At 43.3% G+C, this 27630-nt stretch overlaps 1 protein-coding gene across 1 annotated transcript in view; it reads right to left on the bottom strand.

The window, feature by feature from the left end:
• LOC307122483 (uncharacterized protein) overlaps window positions 1–27630 on the bottom strand; it is a gene marked incomplete at both ends in the record, with an annotated part of 98713 nt that overhangs the window by 5214 nt on the left and 65869 nt on the right. The window contains 26 exons of the mRNA XM_079846462.1: window positions 2925–2997; window positions 3081–3228; window positions 3298–3490; window positions 3577–3734; window positions 3808–3905; window positions 3977–4164; window positions 4241–4423; window positions 11121–11193; window positions 11277–11424; window positions 11494–11686; window positions 11773–11930; window positions 12004–12101; window positions 12173–12360; window positions 12437–12541; window positions 19243–19315; window positions 19399–19546; window positions 19616–19808; window positions 19895–20052; window positions 20126–20223; window positions 20295–20482; window positions 20559–20737; window positions 23335–23417; window positions 23494–23611; window positions 23702–23879; window positions 27259–27331; window positions 27415–27562. Of these exons, the coding sequence (XP_079702588.1) occupies window positions 2925–2997; window positions 3081–3228; window positions 3298–3490; window positions 3577–3734; window positions 3808–3905; window positions 3977–4164; window positions 4241–4423; window positions 11121–11193; window positions 11277–11424; window positions 11494–11686; window positions 11773–11930; window positions 12004–12101; window positions 12173–12360; window positions 12437–12541; window positions 19243–19315; window positions 19399–19546; window positions 19616–19808; window positions 19895–20052; window positions 20126–20223; window positions 20295–20482; window positions 20559–20737; window positions 23335–23417; window positions 23494–23611; window positions 23702–23879; window positions 27259–27331; window positions 27415–27562 (3641 nt within the window). The remainder of the gene's footprint in view (window positions 1–2924; window positions 2998–3080; window positions 3229–3297; window positions 3491–3576; window positions 3735–3807; window positions 3906–3976; window positions 4165–4240; window positions 4424–11120; window positions 11194–11276; window positions 11425–11493; window positions 11687–11772; window positions 11931–12003; window positions 12102–12172; window positions 12361–12436; window positions 12542–19242; window positions 19316–19398; window positions 19547–19615; window positions 19809–19894; window positions 20053–20125; window positions 20224–20294; window positions 20483–20558; window positions 20738–23334; window positions 23418–23493; window positions 23612–23701; window positions 23880–27258; window positions 27332–27414; window positions 27563–27630) is intronic.

Here is a 27630-nt window from a genome sequence, read left to right as displayed (position 1 = left end):
GGTGGACAAACACTTCAAGCAGGAGAAAACAACTGCAGAGCTTAAAACATGCATTGGTATGAACGGGCCTTAAGAAATGTTTATGCCAGCTGCCCTGGCATTGCAAATACAACATACAACAGCAGTGTGAACTGACGGTCCTTGAAGAGGACTTTGGATATCCTCAATTTGAACAAACAACCGATTAAGATTTAGGAGTTCTTACCATCTGCACGCTGTTGCAGTCCTGTAATTCATACTCAAAGATGAGCACCCTAGACTCAGAGTCCTGACCAGCAACAGGACATCCACCTAAAGACAGACCAGTTGGCTGGATCAACTGACCATTGCTAAACAAGTCCTGCTGGACTTCTACAAGAACCCGGTTCTCTCCGCATTGAACCGCTACGCTGCTGGGAGTCACGGGTTGCCTCAACTGGAAGTCCACCGCCAACTCGCTCTGCACCTCGGGAACGACCGGATACCTCCAATCCAAAGGCTTCACTGGACCCTGCAACAGCTGCTTCTCCTGAAGGCCAAAAGGCTCCTGTGCAAGGCCTCTGGAGGCAGGACCCAAAGGACTCTGAAATGGAGAAGCCGCTTGCAAAGGATTCCAGAGCTCTGGAGCAGAAAAGGCAGGACTTCTGAAATCTGGATCTGATTTTTGCACCATGCTTCTTGGACTTTGACTGTGCATCAAACTTCCCCACGCATCAGGCAGATCAAACACAACAATCACAACCACCACTAACACACCTCTCAGAAGCTCCATCCTAGCAAACTTTGACACAAATGCCACAACACACACCAGTGCTTGGCTTTGCCATTTTGTACAGCTTTGAATGAAGGTGGCTCATCCCCTTTTAGTTGAATTGATTGCCTTTGATTCTCCTCTGGACCTGTAGAGTTTATATGCATCTCTGGGACCCACAGCTCTGCACAATTTGTATGTCTCTCTTATCTGACAAATTGAGGGGGACATTTACATGACACCATTTTCAAATGAAACTTTAAATGCATTGTGTTCATTTACACAACAACAGTGCTTTGTGGGCCTTAAAAATGCAAACTTTTAAAAACAGGGTTTCAAAGTTTTTGAAAATGAGACCATTATTGTCTCCATGTAAACTACAAAAACATGAATTTGTGAAAACTGTGACATCATGCGCATGCATATTGCGTGTTTAGTCTATAGGCACGTAGTGTTTCTTTGCAAAGTGTCATCGCCATCTACTGGATTCTCTGCAGAGATTCTCCTAGAGATTTAATCAGATCAAGATACGTCATATTTGCACAGTCTAATCTAAAGGCCTTGGTGATGTTTTCCCTGAAGGTCGTGTCAGTGGCGGCCTCACAAAGTTCGATGGTTCGCCATGACACAGGAAGCTGTTGTAAGTCGGGCATACAATGTCCGATCTGCCCCAAACTTCAGATGTTTGATAAGAGTCCTGGCCTGAAGACATCTACATATGAGTTTCAGAATTAGGCATGGCAAAATGGCTCGATAGCGCCACCTACAACATTTCAACGAAGTGCCCCTCCCGCTACGTTTCACGTACAGGTATGAAATTCGGTACACAGCCCAATACCTACAAAAAATCTCCTGCTACAAAATCAACGACACAGAGGGAAGATAGTGAGGGAAGGGCATGAAAAAGTGAATTGAAACACAGTCATTCATTTTTGTCCACTTGCCCTCAGCTTCTTATTCTTGAACATCAGCAGTTTATGCAACTGGCCACAGACCTACGTTTTGTCAAATTTTCCACCAAAATGTCTCTAGGAAAAATGTGTGATACAAAGAGCAAGAAGAGTTAACAGGACTAAGACTTAAGTTAATGATGGGACACTAAAATGGACAAATATAATAGTAGACCCCATTTTGAAATGTGTATTTCACAAACCTAATACACCAACAGTTAGCTCTTCAAACCAGTTAAATATAATTCAAATGGGATGCATTTCCTTGACAGCATGGATACTAGTCAAATTGCCTTCCACGTTCTGTTTTTAATGGTGCAGCAACAACAAGCACAGACAGTTAAACAAAGTAGCTTATTTTGTCCAAATCTACAGAAGCGACATGGTTTAGACCAGTTAATGTCACACTCTGGAAACGGTTTATAAAGACCCCTTTCATGAGTGAAGGTTAAAAGTCAAAAAAGTTTAAAACATTTTAGACCGCATTTACACCTGTATTTAGCATAGTCCACTTGTGATTGGACTGATAAACGCTTTAGTACCAGGTGTAAACAGGCCCTCAGACAGCAACTCAGGTGTGATACACCAGTTAAGGGACTAAACCAGCTTTTATTAAAGCACCAGTCTACTTTTCAATAAACATTGGGGCTAGCCTAAAGAAAAAAGGCTGGTCACAATTTGGGATTAAAAAGGACAATGCAGGTTGATACTGATTTCATTGCAGATGCAATGCTGTACTTGCATGACTTCGGGGGGCTTTCAAATAGCATTAGCAAAAAACAGAGGGACTTGGCATGCTTGAATATCAGTACAAGCAGTTATGTTAGTCCAGCCATAAAGCCACAAGTAGAGACCAAAACAGATTCCATTAAGAACAGGGACCCAGGTTAGCAACTGGAACTTGGCAAATAGGTCAGGTTTGGGCAGAAACTTGGCTTGTTTAGTTCAAGTCAAGCATAACCTTGAAGCAAAAAAAGGGAACTCTGGTTTAGTAGTGTAGCCCAATAAATCAAACTGAGAACAGTCATGAAAGATCAATACCAAAGAGACAGTTGAGTTAAGAAGTTTATTAAAACTACTAAAGTCACATGACCAGGTTAACTTCTCCACTAGACACCACAGTTTGCCCACTAGAGATGGTCTTGACGTTAGCATCTCTTCCTGGAAAAGAAGTGGTAGAATCGTGAGGCATTTAAAAACCAAATTCTCATGGTTCCTGAAGTCAGTTTACAACAAGCACTCACTTTTCCTAGTGCAGCTTTGCTCACAGGAGCCAGAAGAGGGATGGCACACTGCTGTACTACAGTGGATGAAGATCTAACAGAGGGGGGAAAGGGATAAGCCACGGAAAGAAAAACAACACCTAATATTAAGGATTCAGGTAAGGCTGCAGAGCATACGGTTTCCTGTAGAGGAGCCAGTGATGCTGGATCCACAAATGTGAACATCTTCACAACAAAGCGCTTGTAGTGGGTTGGGAACTGAAGACCAGAAGATCCAGCCACCGGAACCAATGAGGTCAGGTAACGGTCATCCTGGTAAGGGCATCTGAAAGGTAAAGAGGCAGTCAGAAGTGCCTTACAGCACACTAGATGGATAAAGACTGGCCTTACTCACCCATCGACCAGAAGGTCCCACTGGGGTAGACTGAGTGGACTGGGGGTTGATGTCGCCCAGCAACGTCCCAGCATTAGGACAATGTTGGGGTCGGTCCTCTCCAAAATGCGCACCTCAACATACACAGGCTCCCGCAGGACTTTTGTGACGGGATAATCAGCATCACCGTAGTAGGACGTGTATGCCTCATCCCCTGAGGAAGAAAACCAGCGTTTAACCAGAAACTGCTGCAACCTGGAGTTTTAGAAAATACTTATGCATACTTGGACAGACACTTACCTTCTGCACAGCCTTTGGTGACACATTGACCATTTGCCAGTCTAAGCTCCACCCTGAGGGGTCCAGAAGCCGCTACTGGTGGAGGTGCAGGAACAGTGTTGACCTCCACAACCAGAGCTTCCACAGAAGTAGCAGAGTACCTACACTGGAAGAGAAGCCTAGACAACAAATAGTGAGCTTGTAGCCTTTGTCAAGGATTCATATTTTTTCTAAATAAAATAAAATGCCTACTCAAAATGGCTGTCCCTTGTGATGGAACCAAGTGGTCCGACACCCACTTCATACGAGGAGGTCATTCGGTTTTCATACACCACATATCCACCGTCCTCCTGCAAATAGTAACTGTTGGCATCCAGGCCATTCCAAGCCATGCAGAACAGAACCACAAGCAGCTACTCACCATCATGCTTGTGCCACATGCAGTGACAGGGAACTGGTATATAGCAAAGGAAGGTGTGGATCCCACAGGACTGCAAGGTGGGTCGTTTCCACCCAGGAGACGGACTGAATCCAGGCTCAAGCGAGGTAGTGTAACATCTCTTGCCACCACTACCACAAACTGACCATCTCTTATACACTGGACAGTCACTGGAACAAGGTACAAGAGCAGGTTATTACTGAGGAGTGGTTTAACATGAACACCTTTGCATTGACTCACTCTTACCTGCCTTCCCATAGAAACACTGCTGTCCGTTAAAGCAGCAGTTGATAGCTTCACACTCAGCACCACTGATACCAGGTGGGCCACATTGGATCTGCTCATAATCAGCTACAGCACATTTGTCAAGGGGCTCTGCCTGCGCCACTGGCTGCTTAGACTGAACCTGCTGATGAAACTGTTGACTAGCTTGTTGTTGAACCTGCTGAGGAAACTGTTGACTAGCTTGTTGTTGAACCTGCTGAGGAAACTGTTGACTAGCTTGTTGTTGAACCTGCTGAGGAAACTGTTGACTAGCTTGTTGTTGAACCTGCTGAGGAAACTGTTGACTAGCTTGTTGTTGAACCTTCTGAGGAAACTGTTGACTAGCTTGTTGTTGAACCTTCTGAGGAAACTGTTGACTAGCTTGTTGTTGAACCTTCTGAGGAAACTGTTGACTAGCTTGTTGTTGAACCTTCTGAGGAAACTGTTGACTAGCTTGTTGTTGAACCTTCTGAGGAAACTGTTGACTAGCTAGCTGTTGAACCTTCAGAGGAAACTGTTGACTAGCTTGTTGTTGAACCTTCAGAGGAAACTGTTGACTAGCTAGCTGTTGAACCTTCAGAGGAAACTGTTGACTAGCTTGTTGTTGAACCTTCAGAGGAAACTGTTGAACCTTCTGAGGAAACTGTTGACTAGCTTGTTGTTGAACCTTCTGAGGAAACTGTTGACTAGCTTGTTGTTGAACCTGCTGAGGAAACTGGGGCAAATTACTCCACTGTGGAACAGCATGACAAAAAGCACAAAACCACACACAAAGTGCCAGCGATTGAACAGCACACCAGCTTCCTGCCATTGTTCAACAGCTAGTCACACTGTTGAGATGATGCCCTTTGGTCTTTTTGTATTCTACAGATTTTGGCTAATTAACGATAATCCCTCCCTCTTCATGAACAGTCATGATTCTCCAGACTTGCCCAAATGGGAGCTTATGCTACCAGAAAATTCTCATCAAAATGATACGCATGTGATGTAGGCCTATATTGACTCCAATTAGTCAGATTTGTCATATTGAAGACAAATAAAAAGGTTCATGCTCAGGTTTGCTACTGGAGCTTGCCCAAAGTACTTTGGGTAGATGTTTGGTGCATTCCGCTTTGCTTGTAGACTAGCATTACTACTTTTACAATATCTTTATATGGCAGAAATAGTAAGAGTAGTCTGTAGTTCCAAATTTAGCAACACACTCACAAACCTCCCTAAGCACTTCCCCTCGGGGCAATCCCTGTCGCCAGTTTGAAGTGTTCCACAAGTGGACAAGAGAGGTTTATGTGGACAGACCCTCGACTCCTTAGACAGAGGGGACCAGTCTACTCATATATACTTTAATTACAAAATAAATGTAACTGTAATCAGTTACTTATGAAAATGTTAATTATTACAAAGGGGGTTACATCTGAATATTTTCTGTAAAAAGCTAGGATATGTTGAATAATATGAATTTGTTGCTTTGCCTGTGCAGGATGCCTCTTGCCATTTACAGTGTTTTTTTTTTATATACAATTGCTAGGACCCATTTCTCAATACTTAGGTCACTTTTTCAAAACTCTTCACACAGTTCTCCTAACAAACTTTCAGCTCGGCACAGCAGATCATTTCACATTCAAAATGCACTAAAACTACCAAAACACAATTCTTTCCCCTAGCAAAGGTTTTCAACCAACACGCACACACTTTGTCAATCCCCAAACGGACGAGGCGTTTATACTTGACGCACTCGCCGTTGTACTATTCTGTGAAACGACAGAGGGCGACTCGGAGTAATTGTTCTATAAACCATCAGGAAACAGCAGTGAGAGAAGAATGTAGCTACACAGGTGACCATATTTATTTGAATAAACTTCACCAAAAACCACACTACAAAAGAATCGTGTAAAACTCAGTAAACCTTGATTGCTAATCATTAATACGGTGTATGCTTTCGATTTACCCCGAAAGAAAGTGAAATATGACAACCTGCCCCATAGGTGGGGCACATTAACATGACAGCTTGATGTTATCAGATACAATCAAATAAAACAACAAGACAAAATACAAATTAACTTTCAAATAAAATAATGGCATCATTAAAAATATACTAATTTCTTCTGAACATTGACTGTCATTCTTTCCTCAATAGAATAGCATAGTTCTAATAGGGGCACATTGTAACAGTTACAACATGCCCCACCTGTGCAACTGGGATTTAAACCCGTCTAGTGTCTTCTGCTGGTTAGAGCAGCATTAAAAGAACTCTCAACTTGGTCTTATTTTCAATAAACTTAAGAAATGTACGTCTGTTATGTTAAATGTTCAGTGAGAGCGTCCAAAGAATTATTAATTGGTGCAGTTTCTCTAAATAATGTTGATATGGCAACTAGTAAATACATTAGGTTTCATCATCCCGGCATGTGTGGAAAGTTAACCTGTTACAACTAGCCCCGCGTTTAAATTCCAGACGGAGAAAAATAATAACTTCTGTACCTCTGCAAGTCACATAGCATGCAGCCATAGGGTTTCAGACTAAATGGGACTTGCAAAGGTACAGTCAGTTCCACCACATTTGCAGAATAAGGCACTCTTTCCAGGTCAAAAGCAAAGTGACAAGTCAGATACAAGCAAGGATTGATGTCAGTTTTATTGAGAAACTTTCTTTTGCCCTTGAACAATTACAGGACCAAGTGTGGCCTTGCCTTCCCACTGAACACCTAGAGAGAAGAAAAAGAGCAAAGTTAGGAGCACTTAAAACATCAAAAGCAACCTTAAAGCAAGAGCTACCGACCTCCATAGGGAGAAGCAGCAATTCCACCATCAGGACCACATGTTGAGTCACAGCAACCACAAACTTGGTCATTTCCATCAGCAGCAAACCACCTGCAACAAGACAAAGCACTTTCAACATGAGCAAAGTCAGCTTTTTAAAAAAAGAATAAGTGCAACGTACCCATTGGCAAAGGAACAGGATTTGCGCTGAGCGTCACTGGGTGCAGAAGCAATAGTTGCCTTCAGAACACATGTTATGTAGATCTACAAGGGATGACAGACAAGTCAGAAAACCAAAGCAGATGGGAAGAGAAGTCGAATTAACTCTTGTGGTACATACAGAAGGACTGGTGCTCTCCTGGAACATGAATGCCTCCAGCTGGAACTGGATCTTGTCAACCTGGGACCGAGGCATGAAGCGGGAGCTGGAAGCTGTAGCCTTGGCATCCACAAAGCACCTGACGACAAAGTCACCACAAAGAGCAACTCATGAATGTTTAAAAAGAGCAAACAAAACAGTCCTATAGCATCAAGAGCCATGACCTTACCCATGATTCTCAATGAAGGAATATCTCGGAAGGGAGTTCACGTCAGGCACCTGAGTGGCCACACAGCTGTCCACAAACACACGCAGAGGCACATGATTGTACTGCTTCACAGATGCCTCGATGTTAATAACGCCACCCAGGAAATAGGAGTATGAAGGCCTCTGGTAGGACCAATCGTCTACAAAAGAGAAGGAACACCCTAGGAAGAGCCACATTTGCAAGGTCGAAGGTCCAAAGAAAGTGCACTTACCCAGCATGAGCTTCAGGGAGAACATCAAGACTTCTTCACCAACCTTGGTTGAGGCATAAGGGACCCATGTTGGCCTCAAGGCATCACTGCTTACATTGTGTAGCCTGTGGTTCATGAAAGTACCCATTAAATGGTCTCCCAGTTGCACAAGCAGTGAAAGTCACAGAGGTCACTTACCTTTGATAGTGGCATTGAACGCCAACAATTGCACCATCGGCCCGGGTAATCGGAGTACCTGCAAGAGCCTCAGGGGTGTAGGTAAGAGAGAAGGTGTAGACAAGCTCATCCTCATTCATCTGTAAGAGATTGTAGTTAAAACAAGACAGTTCCTCATGAAGGTGTAATCATTATTATGAATGAGAGAAAGTGCATTGTGCAATACGGTGGACAAACACTTCAAGCAGGAGAAAACAACTGCAGAGCTTAAAACATGCATTGGTATGAACGGGCCTTAAGAAATGTTTATGCCAGCTGCCCTGGCATTGCAAATACAACATACAACAGCAGTGTGAACTGACGGTCCTTGAAGAGGACTTTGGATATCCTCAATTTGAACAAACAACCGATTAAGATTTAGGAGTTCTTACCATCTGCACGCTGTTGCAGTCCTGTAATTCATACTCAAAGATGAGCACCCTAGACTCAGAGTCCTGACCAGCAACAGGACATCCACCTAAAGACAGACCAGTTGGCTGGATCAACTGACCATTGCTAAACAAGTCCTGCTGGACTTCTACAAGAACCCGGTTCTCTCCGCATTGAACCGCTACGCTGCTGGGAGTCACGGGTTGCCTCAACTGGAAGTCCACCGCCAACTCGCTCTGCACCTCGGGAACGACCGGATACCTCCAATCCAAAGGCTTCACTGGACCCTGCAACAGCTGCTTCTCCTGAAGGCCAAAAGGCTCCTGTGCAAGGCCTCTGGAGGCAGGACCCAAAGGACTCTGAAATGGAGAAGCCGCTTGCAAAGGATTCCAGAGCTCTGGAGCAGAAAAGGCAGGACTTCTGAAATCTGGATCTGATTTTTGCACCATGCTTCTTGGACTTTGACTGTGCATCAAACTTCCCCACGCATCAGGCAGATCAAACACAACAATCACAACCACCACTAACACACCTCTCAGAAGCTCCATCCTAGCAAACTTTGACACAAATGCCACAACACACACCAGTGCTTGGCTTTGCCATTTTGTACAGCTTTGAATGAAGGTGGCTCATCCCCTTTTAGTTGAATTGATTGCCTTTGATTCTCCTCTGGACCTGTAGAGTTTATATGCATCTCTGGGACCCACAGCTCTGCACAATTTGTATGTCTCTCTTATCTGACAAATTGAGGGGGACATTTACATGACACCATTTTCAAATGAAACTTTAAATGCATTGTGTTCATTTACACAACAACAGTGCTTTGTGGGCCTTAAAAATGCAAACTTTTAAAAACAGGGTTTCAAAGTTTTTGAAAATGAGACCATTATTGTCTCCATGTAAACTACAAAAACATGAATTTGTGAAAACTGTGACATCATGCGCATGCATATTGCGTGTTTAGTCTATAGGCACGTAGTGTTTCTTTGCAAAGTGTCATCGCCATCTACTGGATTCTCTGCAGAGATTCTCCTAGAGATTTAATCAGATCAAGATACGTCATATTTGCACAGTCTAATCTAAAGGCCTTGGTGATGTTTTCCCTGAAGGTCGTGTCAGTGGCGGCCTCACAAAGTTCGATGGTTCGCCATGACACAGGAAGCTGTTGTAAGTCGGGCATACAATGTCCGATCTGCCCCAAACTTCAGATGTTTGATAAGAGTCCTGGCCTGAAGACATCTACATATGAGTTTCAGAATTAGGCATGGCAAAATGGCTCGATAGCGCCACCTACAACATTTCAACGAAGTGCCCCTCCCGCTACGTTTCACGTACAGGTATGAAATTCGGTACACAGCCCAATACCTACAAAAAATCTCCTGCTACAAAATCAACGACACAGAGGGAAGATAGTGAGGGAAGGGCATGAAAAAGTGAATTGAAACACAGTCATTCATTTTTGTCCACTTGCCCTCAGCTTCTTATTCTTGAACATCAGCAGTTTATGCAACTGGCCACAGACCTACGTTTTGTCAAATTTTCCACCAAAATGTCTCTAGGAAAAATGTGTGATACAAAGAGCAAGAAGAGTTAACAGGACTAAGACTTAAGTTAATGATGGGACACTAAAATGGACAAATATAATAGTAGACCCCATTTTGAAATGTGTATTTCACAAACCTAATACACCAACAGTTAGCTCTTCAAACCAGTTAAATATAATTCAAATGGGATGCATTTCCTTGACAGCATGGATACTAGTCAAATTGCCTTCCACGTTCTGTTTTTAATGGTGCAGCAACAACAAGCACAGACAGTTAAACAAAGTAGCTTATTTTGTCCAAATCTACAGAAGCGACATGGTTTAGACCAGTTAATGTCACACTCTGGAAACGGTTTATAAAGACCCCTTTCATGAGTGAAGGTTAAAAGTCAAAAAAAGTTTAAAACATTTTAGACCGCATTTACACCTGTATTTAGCATAGTCCACTTGTGATTGGACTGATAAACGCTTTAGTACCAGGTGTAAACAGGCCCTCAGACAGCAACTCAGGTGTGATACACCAGTTAAGGGACTAAACCAGCTTTTATTAAAGCACCAGTCTACTTTTCAATAAACATTGGGGCTAGCCTAAAGAAAAAAGGCTGGTCACAATTTGGGATTAAAAAGGACAATGCAGGTTGATACTGATTTCATTGCAGATGCAATGCTGTACTTGCATGACTTCGGGGGGCTTTCAAATAGCATTAGCAAAAAACAGAGGGACTTGGCATGCTTGAATATCAGTACAAGCAGTTATGTTAGTCCAGCCATAAAGCCACAAGTAGAGACCAAAACAGATTCCATTAAGAACAGGGACCCAGGTTAGCAACTGGAACTTGGCAAATAGGTCAGGTTTGGGCAGAAACTTGGCTTGTTTAGTTCAAGTCAAGCATAACCTTGAAGCAAAAAAAGGGAACTCTGGTTTAGTAGTGTAGCCCAATAAATCAAACTGAGAACAGTCATGAAAGATCAATACCAAAGAGACAGTTGAGTTAAGAAGTTTAATAAAACTACTAAAGTCACATGACCAGGTTAACTTCTCCACTAGACACCACAGTTTGCCCACTAGAGATGGTCTTGACGTTAGCATCTCTTCCTGGAAAAGAAGTGGTAGAATCGTGAGGCATTTAAAAACCAAATTCTCATGGTTCCTGAAGTCAGTTTACAACAAGCACTCACTTTTCCTAGTGCAGCTTTGCTCACAGGAGCCAGAAGAGGGATGGCACACTGCTGTACTACAGTGGATGAAGATCTAACAGAGGGGGGAAAGGGATAAGCCACGGAAAGAAAAACAACACCTAATATTAAGGATTCAGGTAAGGCTGCAGAGCATACGGTTTCCTGTAGAGGAGCCAGTGATGCTGGATCCACAAATGTGAACATCTTCACAACAAAGCGCTTGTAGTGGGTTGGGAACTGAAGACCAGAAGATCCAGCCACCGGAACCAATGAGGTCAGGTAACGGTCATCCTGGTAAGGGCATCTGAAAGGTAAAGAGGCAGTCAGAAGTGCCTTACAGCACACTAGATGGATAAAGACTGGCCTTACTCACCCATCGACCAGAAGGTCCCACTGGGGTAGACTGAGTGGACTGGGGGTTGATGTCGCCCAGCAACGTCCCAGCATTAGGACAATGTTGGGGTCGGTCCTCTCCAAAATGCGCACCTCAACATACACAGGCTCCCGCAGGACTTTTGTGACGGGATAATCAGCATCACCGTAGTAGGACGTGTATGCCTCATCCCCTGAGGAAGAAAACCAGCGTTTAACCAGAAACTGCTGCAACCTGGAGTTTTAGAAAATACTTATGCATACTTGGACAGACACTTACCTTCTGCACAGCCTTTGGTGACACATTGACCATTTGCCAGTCTAAGCTCCACCCTGAGGGGTCCAGAAGCCGCTACTGGTGGAGGTGCAGGAACAGTGTTGACCTCCACAACCAGAGCTTCCACAGAAGTAGCAGAGTACCTACACTGGAAGAGAAGCCTAGACAACAAATAGTGAGCTTGTAGCCTTTGTCAAGGATTCATATTTTTTCTAAATAAAATAAAATGCCTACTCAAAATGGCTGTCCCTTGTGATGGAACCAAGTGGTCCGACACCCACTTCATACGAGGAGGTCATTCGGTTTTCATACACCACATATCCACCGTCCTCCTGCAAATAGTAACTGTTGGCATCCAGGCCATTCCAAGCCATGCAGAACAGAACCACAAGCAGCTACTCACCATCATGCTTGTGCCACATGCAGTGACAGGGAACTGGTATATAGCAAAGGAAGGTGTGGATCCCACAGGACTGCAAGGTGGGTCGTTTCCACCCAGGAGACGGACTGAATCCAGGCTCAAGCGAGGTAGTGTAACATCTCTTGCCACCACTACCACAAACTGACCATCTCTTATACACTGGACAGTCACTGGAACAAGGTACAAGAGCAGGTTATTACTGAGGAGTGGTTTAACATGAACACCTTTGCATTGACTCACTCTTACCTGCCTTCCCATAGAAACACTGCTGTCCGTTAAAGCAGCAGTTGATAGCTTCACACTCAGCACCACTGATACCAGGTGGGCCACATTGGATCTGCTCATAATCAGCTACAGCACATTTGTCAAGGGGCTCTGCCTGCGCCACTGGCTGCTTAGACTGAACCTGCTGATGAAACTGTTGACTAGCTTGTTGTTGAACCTGCTGAGGAAACTGTTGACTAGCTTGTTGTTGAACCTGCTGAGGAAACTGTTGACTAGCTTGTTGTTGAACCTGCTGAGGAAACTGTTGACTAGCTTGTTGTTGAACCTGCTGAGGAAACTGTTGACTAGCTTGTTGTTGAACCTTCTGAGGAAACTGTTGACTAGCTTGTTGTTGAACCTTCTGAGGAAACTGTTGACTAGCTTGTTGTTGAACCTTCTGAGGAAACTGTTGACTAGCTAGCTGTTGAACCTTCAGAGGAAACTGTTGACTAGCTTGTTGTTGAACCTTCAGAGGAAACTGTTGACTAGCTAGCTGTTGAACCTTCAGAGGAAACTGTTGACTAGCTTGTTGTTGAACCTTCAGAGGAAACTGTTGAACCTTCTGAGGAAACTGTTGACTAGCTTGTTGTTGAACCTTCTGAGGAAACTGTTGACTAGCTTGTTGTTGAACCTGCTGAGGAAACTGGGGCAAATTACTCCACTGTGGAACAGCATGACAAAAAGCACAAAACCACACACAAAGTGCCAGCGATTGAACAGCACACCAGCTTCCTGCCATTGTTCAACAGCTAGTCACACTGTTGAGATGATGCCCTTTGGTCTTTTTGTATTCTACAGATTTTGGCTAATTAACGATAATCCCTCCCTCTTCATGAACAGTCATGATTCTCCAGACTTGCCCAAATGGGAGCTTATGCTACCAGAAAATTCTCATCAAAATGATACGCATGTGATGTAGGCCTATATTGACTCCAATTAGTCAGATTTGTCATATTGAAGACAAATAAAAAGGTTCATGCTCAGGTTTGCTACTGGAGCTTGCCCAAAGTACTTTGGGTAGATGTTTGGTGCATTCCGCTTTGCTTGTAGACTAGCATTACTACTTTTACAATATCTTTATATGGCAGAAATAGTAAGAGTAGTCTGTAGTTCCAAATTTAGCAACACACTCACAAACCTCCCTAAGCACTTCCCCTCGGGGCAATCCCTGTCGCCAGTTTGAAGTGTTCCACAAGTGGACAAGAGAGGTTTATGTGGACAGACCCTCGACTCCTTAGACAGAGGGGACCAGTCTACTCATATATACTTTAATTACAAAATAAATGTAACTGTAATCAGTTACTTATGAAAATGTTAATTATTACAAAGGGGGTTACATCTGAATATTTTCTGTAAAAAGCTAGGATATGTTGAATAATATGAATTTGTTGCTTTGCCTGTGCAGGATGCCTCTTGCCATTTACAGTGTTTTTTTTTTATATACAATTGCTAGGACCCATTTCTCAATACTTAGGTCACTTTTTCAAAACTCTTCACACAGTTCTCCTAACAAACTTTCAGCTCGGCACAGCAGATCATTTCACATTCAAAATGCACTAAAACTACCAAAACACAATTCTTTCCCCTAGCAAAGGTTTTCAACCAACACGCACACACTTTGTCAATCCCCAAACGGACGAGGCGTTTATACTTGACGCACTCGCCGTTGTACTATTCTGTGAAACGACAGAGGGCGACTCGGAGTAATTGTTCTATAAACCATCAGGAAACAGCAGTGAGAGAAGAATGTAGCTACACAGGTGACCATATTTATTTGAATAAACTTCACCAAAAACCACACTACAAAAGAATCGTGTAAAACTCAGTAAACCTTGATTGCTAATCATTAATACGGTGTATGCTTTCGATTTACCCCGAAAGAAAGTGAAATATGACAACCTGCCCCATAGGTGGGGCACATTAACATGACAGCTTGATGTTATCAGATACAATCAAATAAAACAACAAGACAAAATACAAATTAACTTTCAAATAAAATAATGGCATCATTAAAAATATACTAATTTCTTCTGAACATTGACTGTCATTCTTTCCTCAATAGAATAGCATAGTTCTAATAGGGGCACATTGTAACAGTTACAACATGCCCCACCTGTGCAACTGGGATTTAAACCCGTCTAGTGTCTTCTGCTGGTTAGAGCAGCATTAAAAGAACTCTCAACTTGGTCTTATTTTCAATAAACTTAAGAAATGTACGTCTGTTATGTTAAATGTTCAGTGAGAGCGTCCAAAGAATTATTAATTGGTGCAGTTTCTCTAAATAATGTTGATATGGCAACTAGTAAATACATTAGGTTTCATCATCCCGGCATGTGTGGAAAGTTAACCTGTTACAACTAGCCCCGCGTTTAAATTCCAGACGGAGAAAAATAATAACTTCTGTACCTCTGCAAGTCACATAGCATGCAGCCATAGGGTTTCAGACTAAATGGGACTTGCAAAGGTACAGTCAGTTCCACCACATTTGCAGAATAAGGCACTCTTTCCAGGTCAAAAGCAAAGTGACAAGTCAGATACAAGCAAGGATTGATGTCAGTTTTATTGAGAAACTTTCTTTTGCCCTTGAACAATTACAGGACCAAGTGTGGCCTTGCCTTCCCACTGAACACCTAGAGAGAAGAAAAAGAGCAAAGTTAGGAGCACTTAAAACATCAAAAGCAACCTTAAAGCAAGAGCTACCGACCTCCATAGGGAGAAGCAGCAATTCCACCATCAGGACCACATGTTGAGTCACAGCAACCACAAACTTGGTCATTTCCATCAGCAGCAAACCACCTGCAACAAGACAAAGCACTTTCAACATGAGCAAAGTCAGCTTTTTAAAAAAAGAATAAGTGCAACGTACCCATTGGCAAAGGAACAGGATTTGCGCTGAGCGTCACTGGGTGCAGAAGCAATAGTTGCCTTCAGAACACATGTTATGTAGATCTACAAGGGATGACAGACAAGTCAGAAAACCAAAGCAGATGGGAAGAGAAGTCGAATTAACTCTTGTGGTACATACAGAAGGACTGGTGCTCTCCTGGAACATGAATGCCTCCAGCTGGAACTGGATCTTGTCAACCTGGGACCGAGGCATGAAGCGGGAGCTGGAAGCTGTAGCCTTGGCATCCACAAAGCACCTGACGACAAAGTCACCACAAAGAGCAACTCATGAATGTTTAAAAAGAGCAAACAAAACAGTCCTATAGCATCAAGAGCCATGACCTTACCCATGATTCTCAATGAAGGAATATCTCGGAAGGGAGTTCACGTCAGGCACCTGAGTGGCCACACAGCTGTCCACAAACACACGCAGAGGCACATGATTGTACTGCTTCACAGATGCCTCGATGTTAATAACGCCACCCAGGAAATAGGAGTATGAAGGCCTCTGGTAGGACCAATCGTCTACAAAAGAGAAGGAACACCCTAGGAAGAGCCACATTTGCAAGGTCGAAGGTCCAAAGAAAGTGCACTTACCCAGCATGAGCTTCAGGGAGAACATCAAGACTTCTTCACCAACCTTGGTTGAGGCATAAGGGACCCATGTTGGCCTCAAGGCATCACTGCTTACATTGTGTAGCCTGTGGTTCATGAAAGTACCCATTAAATGGTCTCCCAGTTGCACAAGCAGTGAAAGTCACAGAGGTCACTTACCTTTGATAGTGGCATTGAACGCCAACAATTGCACCATCGGCCCGGGTAATCGGAGTACCTGCAAGAGCCTCAGGGGTGTAGGTAAGAGAGAAGGTGTAGACAAGCTCATCCTCATTCATCTGTAAGAGATTGTAGTTAAAACAAGACAGTTCCTCATGAAGGTGTAATCATTATTATGAATGAGAGAAAGTGCATTGTGCAATACGGTGGACAAACACTTCAAGCAGGAGAAAACAACTGCAGAGCTTAAAACATGCATTGGTATGAACGGGCCTTAAGAAATGTTTATGCCAGCTGCCCTGGCATTGCAAATACAACATACAACAGCAGTGTGAACTGACGGTCCTTGAAGAGGACTTTGGATATCCTCAATTTGAACAAACAACCGATTAAGATTTAGGAGTTCTTACCATCTGCACGCTGTTGCAGTCCTGTAATTCATACTCAAAGATGAGCACCCTAGACTCAGAGTCCTGACCAGCAACAGGACATCCACCTAAAGACAGACCAGTTGGCTGGATCAACTGACCATTGCTAAACAAGTCCTGCTGGACTTCTACAAGAACCCGGTTCTCTCCGCATTGAACCGCTACGCTGCTGGGAGTCACGGGTTGCCTCAACTGGAAGTCCACCGCCAACTCGCTCTGCACCTCGGGAACGACCGGATACCTCCAATCCAAAGGCTTCACTGGACCCTGCAACAGCTGCTTCTCCTGAAGGCCAAAAGGCTCCTGTGCAAGGCCTCTGGAGGCAGGACCCAAAGGACTCTGAAATGGAGAAGCCGCTTGCAAAGGATTCCAGAGCTCTGGAGCAGAAAAGGCAGGACTTCTGAAATCTGGATCTGATTTTTGCACCATGCTTCTTGGACTTTGACTGTGCATCAAACTTCCCCACGCATCAGGCAGATCAAACACAACAATCACAACCACCACTAACACACCTCTCAGAAGCTCCATCCTAGCAAACTTTGACACAAATGCCACAACACACACCAGTGCTTGGCTTTGCCATTTTGTACAGCTTTGAATGAAGGTGGCTCATCCCCTTTTAGTTGAATTGATTGCCTTTGATTCTCCTCTGGACCTGTAGAGTTTATATGCATCTCTGGGACCCACAGCTCTGCACAATTTGTATGTCTCTCTTATCTGACAAATTGAGGGGGACATTTACATGACACCATTTTCAAATGAAACTTTAAATGCATTGTGTTCATTTACACAACAACAGTGCTTTGTGGGCCTTAAAAATGCAAACTTTTAAAAACAGGGTTTCAAAGTTTTTGAAAATGAGACCATTATTGTCTCCATGTAAACTACAAAAACATGAATTTGTGAAAACTGTGACATCATGCGCATGCATATTGCGTGTTTAGTCTATAGGCACGTAGTGTTTCTTTGCAAAGTGTCATCGCCATCTACTGGATTCTCTGCAGAGATTCTCCTAGAGATTTAATCAGATCAAGATACGTCATATTTGCACAGTCTAATCTAAAGGCCTTGGTGATGTTTTCCCTGAAGGTCGTGTCAGTGGCGGCCTCACAAAGTTCGATGGTTCGCCATGACACAGGAAGCTGTTGTAAGTCGGGCATACAATGTCCGATCTGCCCCAAACTTCAGATGTTTGATAAGAGTCCTGGCCTGAAGACATCTACATATGAGTTTCAGAATTAGGCATGGCAAAATGGCTCGATAGCGCCACCTACAACATTTCAACGAAGTGCCCCTCCCGCTACGTTTCACGTACAGGTATGAAATTCGGTACACAGCCCAATACCTACAAAAAATCTCCTGCTACAAAATCAACGACACAGAGGGAAGATAGTGAGGGAAGGGCATGAAAAAGTGAATTGAAACAGTCATTCATTTTTGTCCACTTGCCCTCAGCTTCTTATTCTTGAACATCAGCAGTTTATGCAACTGGCCACAGACCTACGTTTTGTCAAATTTTCCACCAAAATGTCTCTAGGAAAAATGTGTGATACAAAGAGCAAGAAGAGTTAACAGGACTAAGACTTAAGTTAATGATGGGACACTAAAATGGACAAATATAATAGTAGACCCCATTTTGAAATGTGTATTTCACAAACCTAATACACCAACAGTTAGCTCTTCAAACCAGTTAAATATAATTCAAATGGGATGCATTTCCTTGACAGCATGGATACTAGTCAAATTGCCTTCCACGTTCTGTTTTTAATGGTGCAGCAACAACAAGCACAGACAGTTAAACAAAGTAGCTTATTTTGTCCAAATCTACAGAAGCGACATGGTTTAGACCAGTTAATGTCACACTCTGGAAACGGTTTATAAAGACCCCTTTCATGAGTGAAGGTTAAAAGTCAAAAAAAGTTTAAAACATTTTAGACCGCATTTACACCTGTATTTAGCATAGTCCACTTGTGATTGGACTGATAAACGCTTTAGTACCAGGTGTAAACAGGCCCTCAGACAGCAACTCAGGTGTGATACACCAGTTAAGGGACTAAACCAGCTTTTATTAAAGCACCAGTCTACTTTTCAATAAACATTGGGGCTAGCCTAAAGAAAAAAGGCTGGTCACAATTTGGGATTAAAAAGGACAATGCAGGTTGATACTGATTTCATTGCAGATGCAATGCTGTACTTGCATGACTTCGGGGGGCTTTCAAATAGCATTAGCAAAAAACAGAGGGACTTGGCATGCTTGAATATCAGTACAAGCAGTTATGTTAGTCCAGCCATAAAGCCACAAGTAGAGACCAAAACAGATTCCATTAAGAACAGGGACCCAGGTTAGCAACTGGAACTTGGCAAATAGGTCAGGTTTGGGCAGAAACTTGGCTTGTTTAGTTCAAGTCAAGCATAACCTTGAAGCAAAAAAAGGGAACTCTGGTTTAGTAGTGTAGCCCAATAAATCAAACTGAGAACAGTCATGAAAGATCAATACCAAAGAGACAGTTGAGTTAAGAAGTTTATTAAAACTACTAAAGTCACATGACCAGGTTAACTTCTCCACTAGACACCACAGTTTGCCCACTAGAGATGGTCTTGACGTTAGCATCTCTTCCTGGAAAAGAAGTGGTAGAATCGTGAGGCATTTAAAAACCAAATTCTCATGGTTCCTGAAGTCAGTTTACAACAAGCACTCACTTTTCCTAGTGCAGCTTTGCTCACAGGAGCCAGAAGAGGGATGGCACACTGCTGTACTACAGTGGATGAAGATCTAACAGAGGGGGGAAAGGGATAAGCCACGGAAAGAAAAACAACACCTAATATTAAGGATTCAGGTAAGGCTGCAGAGCATACGGTTTCCTGTAGAGGAGCCAGTGATGCTGGATCCACAAATGTGAACATCTTCACAACAAAGCGCTTGTAGTGGGTTGGGAACTGAAGACCAGAAGATCCAGCCACCGGAACCAATGAGGTCAGGTAACGGTCATCCTGGTAAGGGCATCTGAAAGGTAAAGAGGCAGTCAGAAGTGCCTTACAGCACACTAGATGGATAAAGACTGGCCTTACTCACCCATCGACCAGAAGGTCCCACTGGGGTAGACTGAGTGGACTGGGGGTTGATGTCGCCCAGCAACGTCCCAGCATTAGGACAATGTTGGGGTCGGTCCTCTCCAAAATGCGCACCTCAACATACACAGGCTCCCGCAGGACTTTTGTGACGGGATAATCAGCATCACCGTAGTAGGACGTGTATGCCTCATCCCCTGAGGAAGAAAACCAGCGTTTAACCAGAAACTGCTGCAACCTGGAGTTTTAGAAAATACTTATGCATACTTGGACAGACACTTACCTTCTGCACAGCCTTTGGTGACACATTGACCATTTGCCAGTCTAAGCTCCACCCTGAGGGGTCCAGAAGCCGCTACTGGTGGAGGTGCAGGAACAGTGTTGACCTCCACAACCAGAGCTTCCACAGAAGTAGCAGAGTACCTACACTGGAAGAGAAGCCTAGACAACAAATAGTGAGCTTGTAGCCTTTGTCAAGGATTCATATTTTTTCTAAATAAAATAAAATGCCTACTCAAAATGGCTGTCCCTTGTGATGGAACCAAGTGGTCCGACACCCACTTCATACGAGGAGGTCATTCGGTTTTCATACACCACATATCCACCGTCCTCCTGCAAATAGTAACTGTTGGCATCCAGGCCATTCCAAGCCATGCAGAACAGAACCACAAGCAGCTACTCACCATCATGCTTGTGCCACATGCAGTGACAGGGAACTGGTATATAGCAAAGGAAGGTGTGGATCCCACAGGACTGCAAGGTGGGTCGTTTCCACCCAGGAGACGGACTGAATCCAGGCTCAAGCGAGGTAGTGTAACATCTCTTGCCACCACTACCACAAACTGACCATCTCTTATACACTGGACAGTCACTGGAACAAGGTACAAGAGCAGGTTATTACTGAGGAGTGGTTTAACATGAACACCTTTGCATTGACTCACTCTTACCTGCCTTCCCATAGAAACACTGCTGTCCGTTAAAGCAGCAGTTGATAGCTTCACACTCAGCACCACTGATACCAGGTGGGCCACATTGGATCTGCTCATAATCAGCTACAGCACATTTGTCAAGGGGCTCTGCCTGCGCCACTGGCTGCTTAGACTGAACCTGCTGATGAAACTGTTGACTAGCTTGTTGTTGAACCTGCTGAGGAAACTGTTGACTAGCTTGTTGTTGAACCTGCTGAGGAAACTGTTGACTAGCTTGTTGTTGAACCTTCTGAGGAAACTGTTGACTAGCTTGTTGTTGAACCTTCTGAGGAAACTGTTGACTAGCTAGCTGTTGAACCTTCAGAGGAAACTGTTGACTAGCTTGTTGTTGAACCTTCAGAGGAAACTGTTGACTAGCTAGCTGTTGAACCTTCAGAGGAAACTGTTGACTAGCTTGTTGTTGAACCTTCAGAGGAAACTGTTGAACCTTCTGAGGAAACTGTTGACTAGCTTGTTGTTGAACCTTCTGAGGAAACTGTTGACTAGCTTGTTGTTGAACCTGCTGAGGAAACTGGGGCAAATTACTCCACTGTGGAACAGCATGACAAAAAGCACAAAACCACACACAAAGTGCCAGCGATTGAACAGCACACCAGCTTCCTGCCATTGTTCAACAGCTAGTCACACTGTTGAGATGATGCCCTTTGGTCTTTTTGTATTCTACAGATTTTGGCTAATTAACGATAATCCCTCCCTCTTCATGAACAGTCATGATTCTCCAGACTTGCCCAAATGGGAGCTTATGCTACCAGAAAATTCTCATCAAAATGATACGCATGTGATGTAGGCCTATATTGACTCCAATTAGTCAGATTTGTCATATTGAAGACAAATAAAAAGGTTCATGCTCAGGTTTGCTACTGGAGCTTGCCCAAAGTACTTTGGGTAGATGTTTGGTGCATTCCGCTTTGCTTGTAGACTAGCATTACTACTTTTACAATATCTTTATATGGCAGAAATAGTAAGAGTAGTCTGTAGTTCCAAATTTAGCAACACACTCACAAACCTCCCTAAGCACTTCCCCTCGGGGCAATCCCTGTCGCCAGTTTGAAGTGTTCCACAAGTGGACAAGAGAGGTTTATGTGGACAGACCCTCGACTCCTTAGACAGAGGGGACCAGTCTACTCATATATACTTTAATTACAAAATAAATGTAACTGTAATCAGTTACTTATGAAAATGTTAATTATTACAAAGGGGGTTACATCTGAATATTTTCTGTAAAAAGCTAGGATATGTTGAATAATATGAATTTGTTGCTTTGCCTGTGCAGGATGCCTCTTGCCATTTACAGTGTTTTTTTTTTATATACAATTGCTAGGACCCATTTCTCAATACTTAGGTCACTTTTTCAAAACTCTTCACACAGTTCTCCTAACAAACTTTCAGCTCGGCACAGCAGATCATTTCACATTCAAAATGCACTAAAACTACCAAAACACAATTCTTTCCCCTAGCAAAGGTTTTCAACCAACACGCACACACTTTGTCAATCCCCAAACGGACGAGGCGTTTATACTTGACGCACTCGCCGTTGTACTATTCTGTGAAACGACAGAGGGCGACTCGGAGTAATTGTTCTATAAACCATCAGGAAACAGCAGTGAGAGAAGAATGTAGCTACACAGGTGACCATATTTATTTGAATAAACTTCACCAAAAACCACACTACAAAAGAATCGTGTAAAACTCAGTAAACCTTGATTGCTAATCATTAATACGGTGTATGCTTTCGATTTACCCCGAAAGAAAGTGAAATATGACAACCTGCCCCATAGGTGGGGCACATTAACATGACAGCTTGATGTTATCAGATACAATCAAATAAAACAACAAGACAAAATACAAATTAACTTTCAAATAAAATAATGGCATCATTAAAAATATACTAATTTCTTCTGAACATTGACTGTCATTCTTTCCTCAATAGAATAGCATAGTTCTAATAGGGGCACATTGTAACAGTTACAACATGCCCCACCTGTGCAACTGGGATTTAAACCCGTCTAGTGTCTTCTGCTGGTTAGAGCAGCATTAAAAGAACTCTCAACTTGGTCTTATTTTCAATAAACTTAAGAAATGTACGTCTGTTATGTTAAATGTTCAGTGAGAGCGTCCAAAGAATTATTAATTGGTGCAGTTTCTCTAAATAATGTTGATATGGCAACTAGTAAATACATTAGGTTTCATCATCCCGGCATGTGTGGAAAGTTAACCTGTTACAACTAGCCCCGCGTTTAAATTCCAGACGGAGAAAAATAATAACTTCTGTACCTCTGCAAGTCACATAGCATGCAGCCATAGGGTTTCAGACTAAATGGGACTTGCAAAGGTACAGTCAGTTCCACCACATTTGCAGAATAAGGCACTCTTTCCAGGTCAAAAGCAAAGTGACAAGTCAGATACAAGCAAGGATTGATGTCAGTTTTATTGAGAAACTTTCTTTTGCCCTTGAACAATTACAGGACCAAGTGTGGCCTTGCCTTCCCACTGAACACCTAGAGAGAAGAAAAAGAGCAAAGTTAGGAGCACTTAAAACATCAAAAGCAACCTTAAAGCAAGAGCTACCGACCTCCATAGGGAGAAGCAGCAATTCCACCATCAGGACCACATGTTGAGTCACAGCAACCACAAACTTGGTCATTTCCATCAGCAGCAAACCACCTGCAACAAGACAAAGCACTTTCAACATGAGCAAAGTCAGCTTTTTAAAAAAAGAATAAGTGCAACGTACCCATTGGCAAAGGAACAGGATTTGCGCTGAGCGTCACTGGGTGCAGAAGCAATAGTTGCCTTCAGAACACATGTTATGTAGATCTACAAGGGATGACAGACAAGTCAGAAAACCAAAGCAGATGGGAAGAGAAGTCGAATTAACTCTTGTGGTACATACAGAAGGACTGGTGCTCTCCTGGAACATGAATGCCTCCAGCTGGAACTGGATCTTGTCAACCTGGGACCGAGGCATGAAGCGGGAGCTGGAAGCTGTAGCCTTGGCATCCACAAAGCACCTGACGACAAAGTCACCACAAAGAGCAACTCATGAATGTTTAAAAAGAGCAAACAAAACAGTCCTATAGCATCAAGAGCCATGACCTTACCCATGATTCTCAATGAAGGAATATCTCGGAAGGGAGTTCACGTCAGGCACCTGAGTGGCCACACAGCTGTCCACAAACACACGCAGAGGCACATGATTGTACTGCTTCACAGATGCCTCGATGTTAATAACGCCACCCAGGAAATAGGAGTATGAAGGCCTCTGGTAGGACCAATCGTCTACAAAAGAGAAGGAACACCCTAGGAAGAGCCACATTTGCAAGGTCGAAGGTCCAAAGAAAGTGCACTTACCCAGCATGAGCTTCAGGGAGAACATCAAGACTTCTTCACCAACCTTGGTTGAGGCATAAGGGACCCATGTTGGCCTCAAGGCATCACTGCTTACATTGTGTAGCCTGTGGTTCATGAAAGTACCCATTAAATGGTCTCCCAGTTGCACAAGCAGTGAAAGTCACAGAGGTCACTTACCTTTGATAGTGGCATTGAACGCCAACAATTGCACCATCGGCCCGGGTAATCGGAGTACCTGCAAGAGCCTCAGGGGTGTAGGTAAGAGAGAAGGTGTAGACAAGCTCATCCTCATTCATCTGTAAGAGATTGTAGTTAAAACAAGACAGTTCCTCATGAAGGTGTAATCATTATTATGAATGAGAGAAAGTGCATTGTGCAATACGGTGGACAAACACTTCAAGCAGGAGAAAACAACTGCAGAGCTTAAAACATGCATTGGTATGAACGGGCCTTAAGAAATGTTTATGCCAGCTGCCCTGGCATTGCAAATACAACATACAACAGCAGTGTGAACTGACGGTCCTTGAAGAGGACTTTGGATATCCTCAATTTGAACAAACAACCGATTAAGATTTAGGAGTTCTTACCATCTGCACGCTGTTGCAGTCCTGTAATTCATACTCAAAGATGAGCACCCTAGACTCAGAGTCCTGACCAGCAACAGGACATCCACCTAAAGACAGACCAGTTGGCTGGATCAACTGACCATTGCTAAACAAGTCCTGCTGGACTTCTACAAGAACCCGGTTCTCTCCGCATTGAACCGCTACGCTGCTGGGAGTCACGGGTTGCCTCAACTGGAAGTCCACCGCCAACTCGCTCTGCACCTCGGGAACGACCGGATACCTCCAATCCAAAGGCTTCACTGGACCCTGCAACAGCTGCTTCTCCTGAAGGCCAAAAGGCTCCTGTGCAAGGCCTCTGGAGGCAGGACCCAAAGGACTCTGAAATGGAGAAGCCGCTTGCAAAGGATTCCAGAGCTCTGGAGCAGAAAAGGCAGGACTTCTGAAATCTGGATCTGATTTTTGCACCATGCTTCTTGGACTTTGACTGTGCATCAAACTTCCCCACGCATCAGGCAGATCAAACACAACAATCACAACCACCACTAACACACCTCTCAGAAGCTCCATCCTAGCAAACTTTGACACAAATGCCACAACACACACCAGTGCTTGGCTTTGCCATTTTGTACAGCTTTGAATGAAGGTGGCTCATCCCCTTTTAGTTGAATTGATTGCCTTTGATTCTCCTCTGGACCTGTAGAGTTTATATGCATCTCTGGGACCCACAGCTCTGCACAATTTGTATGTCTCTCTTATCTGACAAATTGAGGGGGACATTTACATGACACCATTTTCAAATGAAACTTTAAATGCATTGTGTTCATTTACACAACAACAGTGCTTTGTGGGCCTTAAAAATGCAAACTTTTAAAAACAGGGTTTCAAAGTTTTTGAAAATGAGACCATTATTGTCTCCATGTAAACTACAAAAACATGAATTTGTGAAAACTGTGACATCATGCGCATGCATATTGCGTGTTTAGTCTATAGGCACGTAGTGTTTCTTTGCAAAGTGTCATCGCCATCTACTGGATTCTCTGCAGAGATTCTCCTAGAGATTTAATCAGATCAAGATACGTCATATTTGCACAGTCTAATCTAAAGGCCTTGGTGATGTTTTCCCTGAAGGTCGTGTCAGTGGCGGCCTCACAAAGTTCGATGGTTCGCCATGACACAGGAAGCTGTTGTAAGTCGGGCATACAATGTCCGATCTGCCCCAAACTTCAGATGTTTGATAAGAGTCCTGGCCTGAAGACATCTACATATGAGTTTCAGAATTAGGCATGGCAAAATGGCTCGATAGCGCCACCTACAACATTTCAACGAAGTGCCCCTCCCGCTACGTTTCACGTACAGGTATGAAATTCGGTACACAGCCCAATACCTACAAAAAATCTCCTGCTACAAAATCAACGACACAGAGGGAAGATAGTGAGGGAAGGGCATGAAAAAGTGAATTGAAACACAGTCATTCATTTTTGTCCACTTGCCCTCAGCTTCTTATTCTTGAACATCAGCAGTTTATGCAACTGGCCACAGACCTACGTTTTGTCAAATTTTCCACCAAAATGTCTCTAGGAAAAATGTGTGATACAAAGAGCAAGAAGAGTTAACAGGACTAAGACTTAAGTTAATGATGGGACACTAAAATGGACAAATATAATAGTAGACCCCATTTTGAAATGTGTATTTCACAAACCTAATACACCAACAGTTAGCTCTTCAAACCAGTTAAATATAATTCAAATGGGATGCATTTCCTTGACAGCATGGATACTAGTCAAATTGCCTTCCACGTTCTGTTTTTAATGGTGCAGCAACAACAAGCACAGACAGTTAAACAAAGTAGCTTATTTTGTCCAAATCTACAGAAGCGACATGGTTTAGACCAGTTAATGTCACACTCTGGAAACGGTTTATAAAGACCCCTTTCATGAGTGAAGGTTAAAAGTCAAAAAAAGTTTAAAACATTTTAGACCGCATTTACACCTGTATTTAGCATAGTCCACTTGTGATTGGACTGATAAACGCTTTAGTACCAGGTGTAAACAGGCCCTCAGACAGCAACTCAGGTGTGATACACCAGTTAAGGGACTAAACCAGCTTTTATTAAAGCACCAGTCTACTTTTCAATAAACATTGGGGCTAGCCTAAAGAAAAAAGGCTGGTCACAATTTGGGATTAAAAAGGACAATGCAGGTTGATACTGATTTCATTGCAGATGCAATGCTGTACTTGCATGACTTCGGGGGGCTTTCAAATAGCATTAGCAAAAAACAGAGGGACTTGGCATGCTTGAATATCAGTACAAGCAGTTATGTTAGTCCAGCCATAAAGCCACAAGTAGAGACCAAAACAGATTCCATTAAGAACAGGGACCCAGGTTAGCAACTGGAACTTGGCAAATAGGTCAGGTTTGGGCAGAAACTTGGCTTGTTTAGTTCAAGTCAAGCATAACCTTGAAGCAAAAAAAGGGAACTCTGGTTTAGTAGTGTAGCCCAATAAATCAAACTGAGAACAGTCATGAAAGATCAATACCAAAGAGACAGTTGAGTTAAGAAGTTTAATAAAACTACTAAAGTCACATGACCAGGTTAACTTCTCCACTAGACACCACAGTTTGCCCACTAGAGATGGTCTTGACGTTAGCATCTCTTCCTGGAAAAGAAGTGGTAGAATCGTGAGGCATTTAAAAACCAAATTCTCATGGTTCCTGAAGTCAGTTTACAACAAGCACTCACTTTTCCTAGTGCAGCTTTGCTCACAGGAGCCAGAAGAGGGATGGCACACTGCTGTACTACAGTGGATGAAGATCTAACAGAGGGGGGAAAGGGATAAGCCACGGAAAGAAAAACAACACCTAATATTAAGGATTCAGGTAAGGCTGCAGAGCATACGGTTTCCTGTAGAGGAGCCAGTGATGCTGGATCCACAAATGTGAACATCTTCACAACAAAGCGCTTGTAGTGGGTTGGGAACTGAAGACCAGAAGATCCAGCCACCGGAACCAATGAGGTCAGGTAACGGTCATCCTGGTAAGGGCATCTGAAAGGTAAAGAGGCAGTCAGAAGTGCCTTACAGCACACTAGATGGATAAAGACTGGCCTTACTCA

The sequence above is a fragment of the Gobio gobio genome, assembly GCF_949357685.1.
Source record: "Gobio gobio genome assembly, contig: scaffold_121, whole genome shotgun sequence".
NCBI classification, from domain to species: Eukaryota; Metazoa; Chordata; class Actinopteri; order Cypriniformes; family Gobionidae; genus Gobio; species Gobio gobio.
Note: the sequence above shows the minus strand (reverse complement) of the source record. Positions and strands in the feature narration are given on the sequence as shown.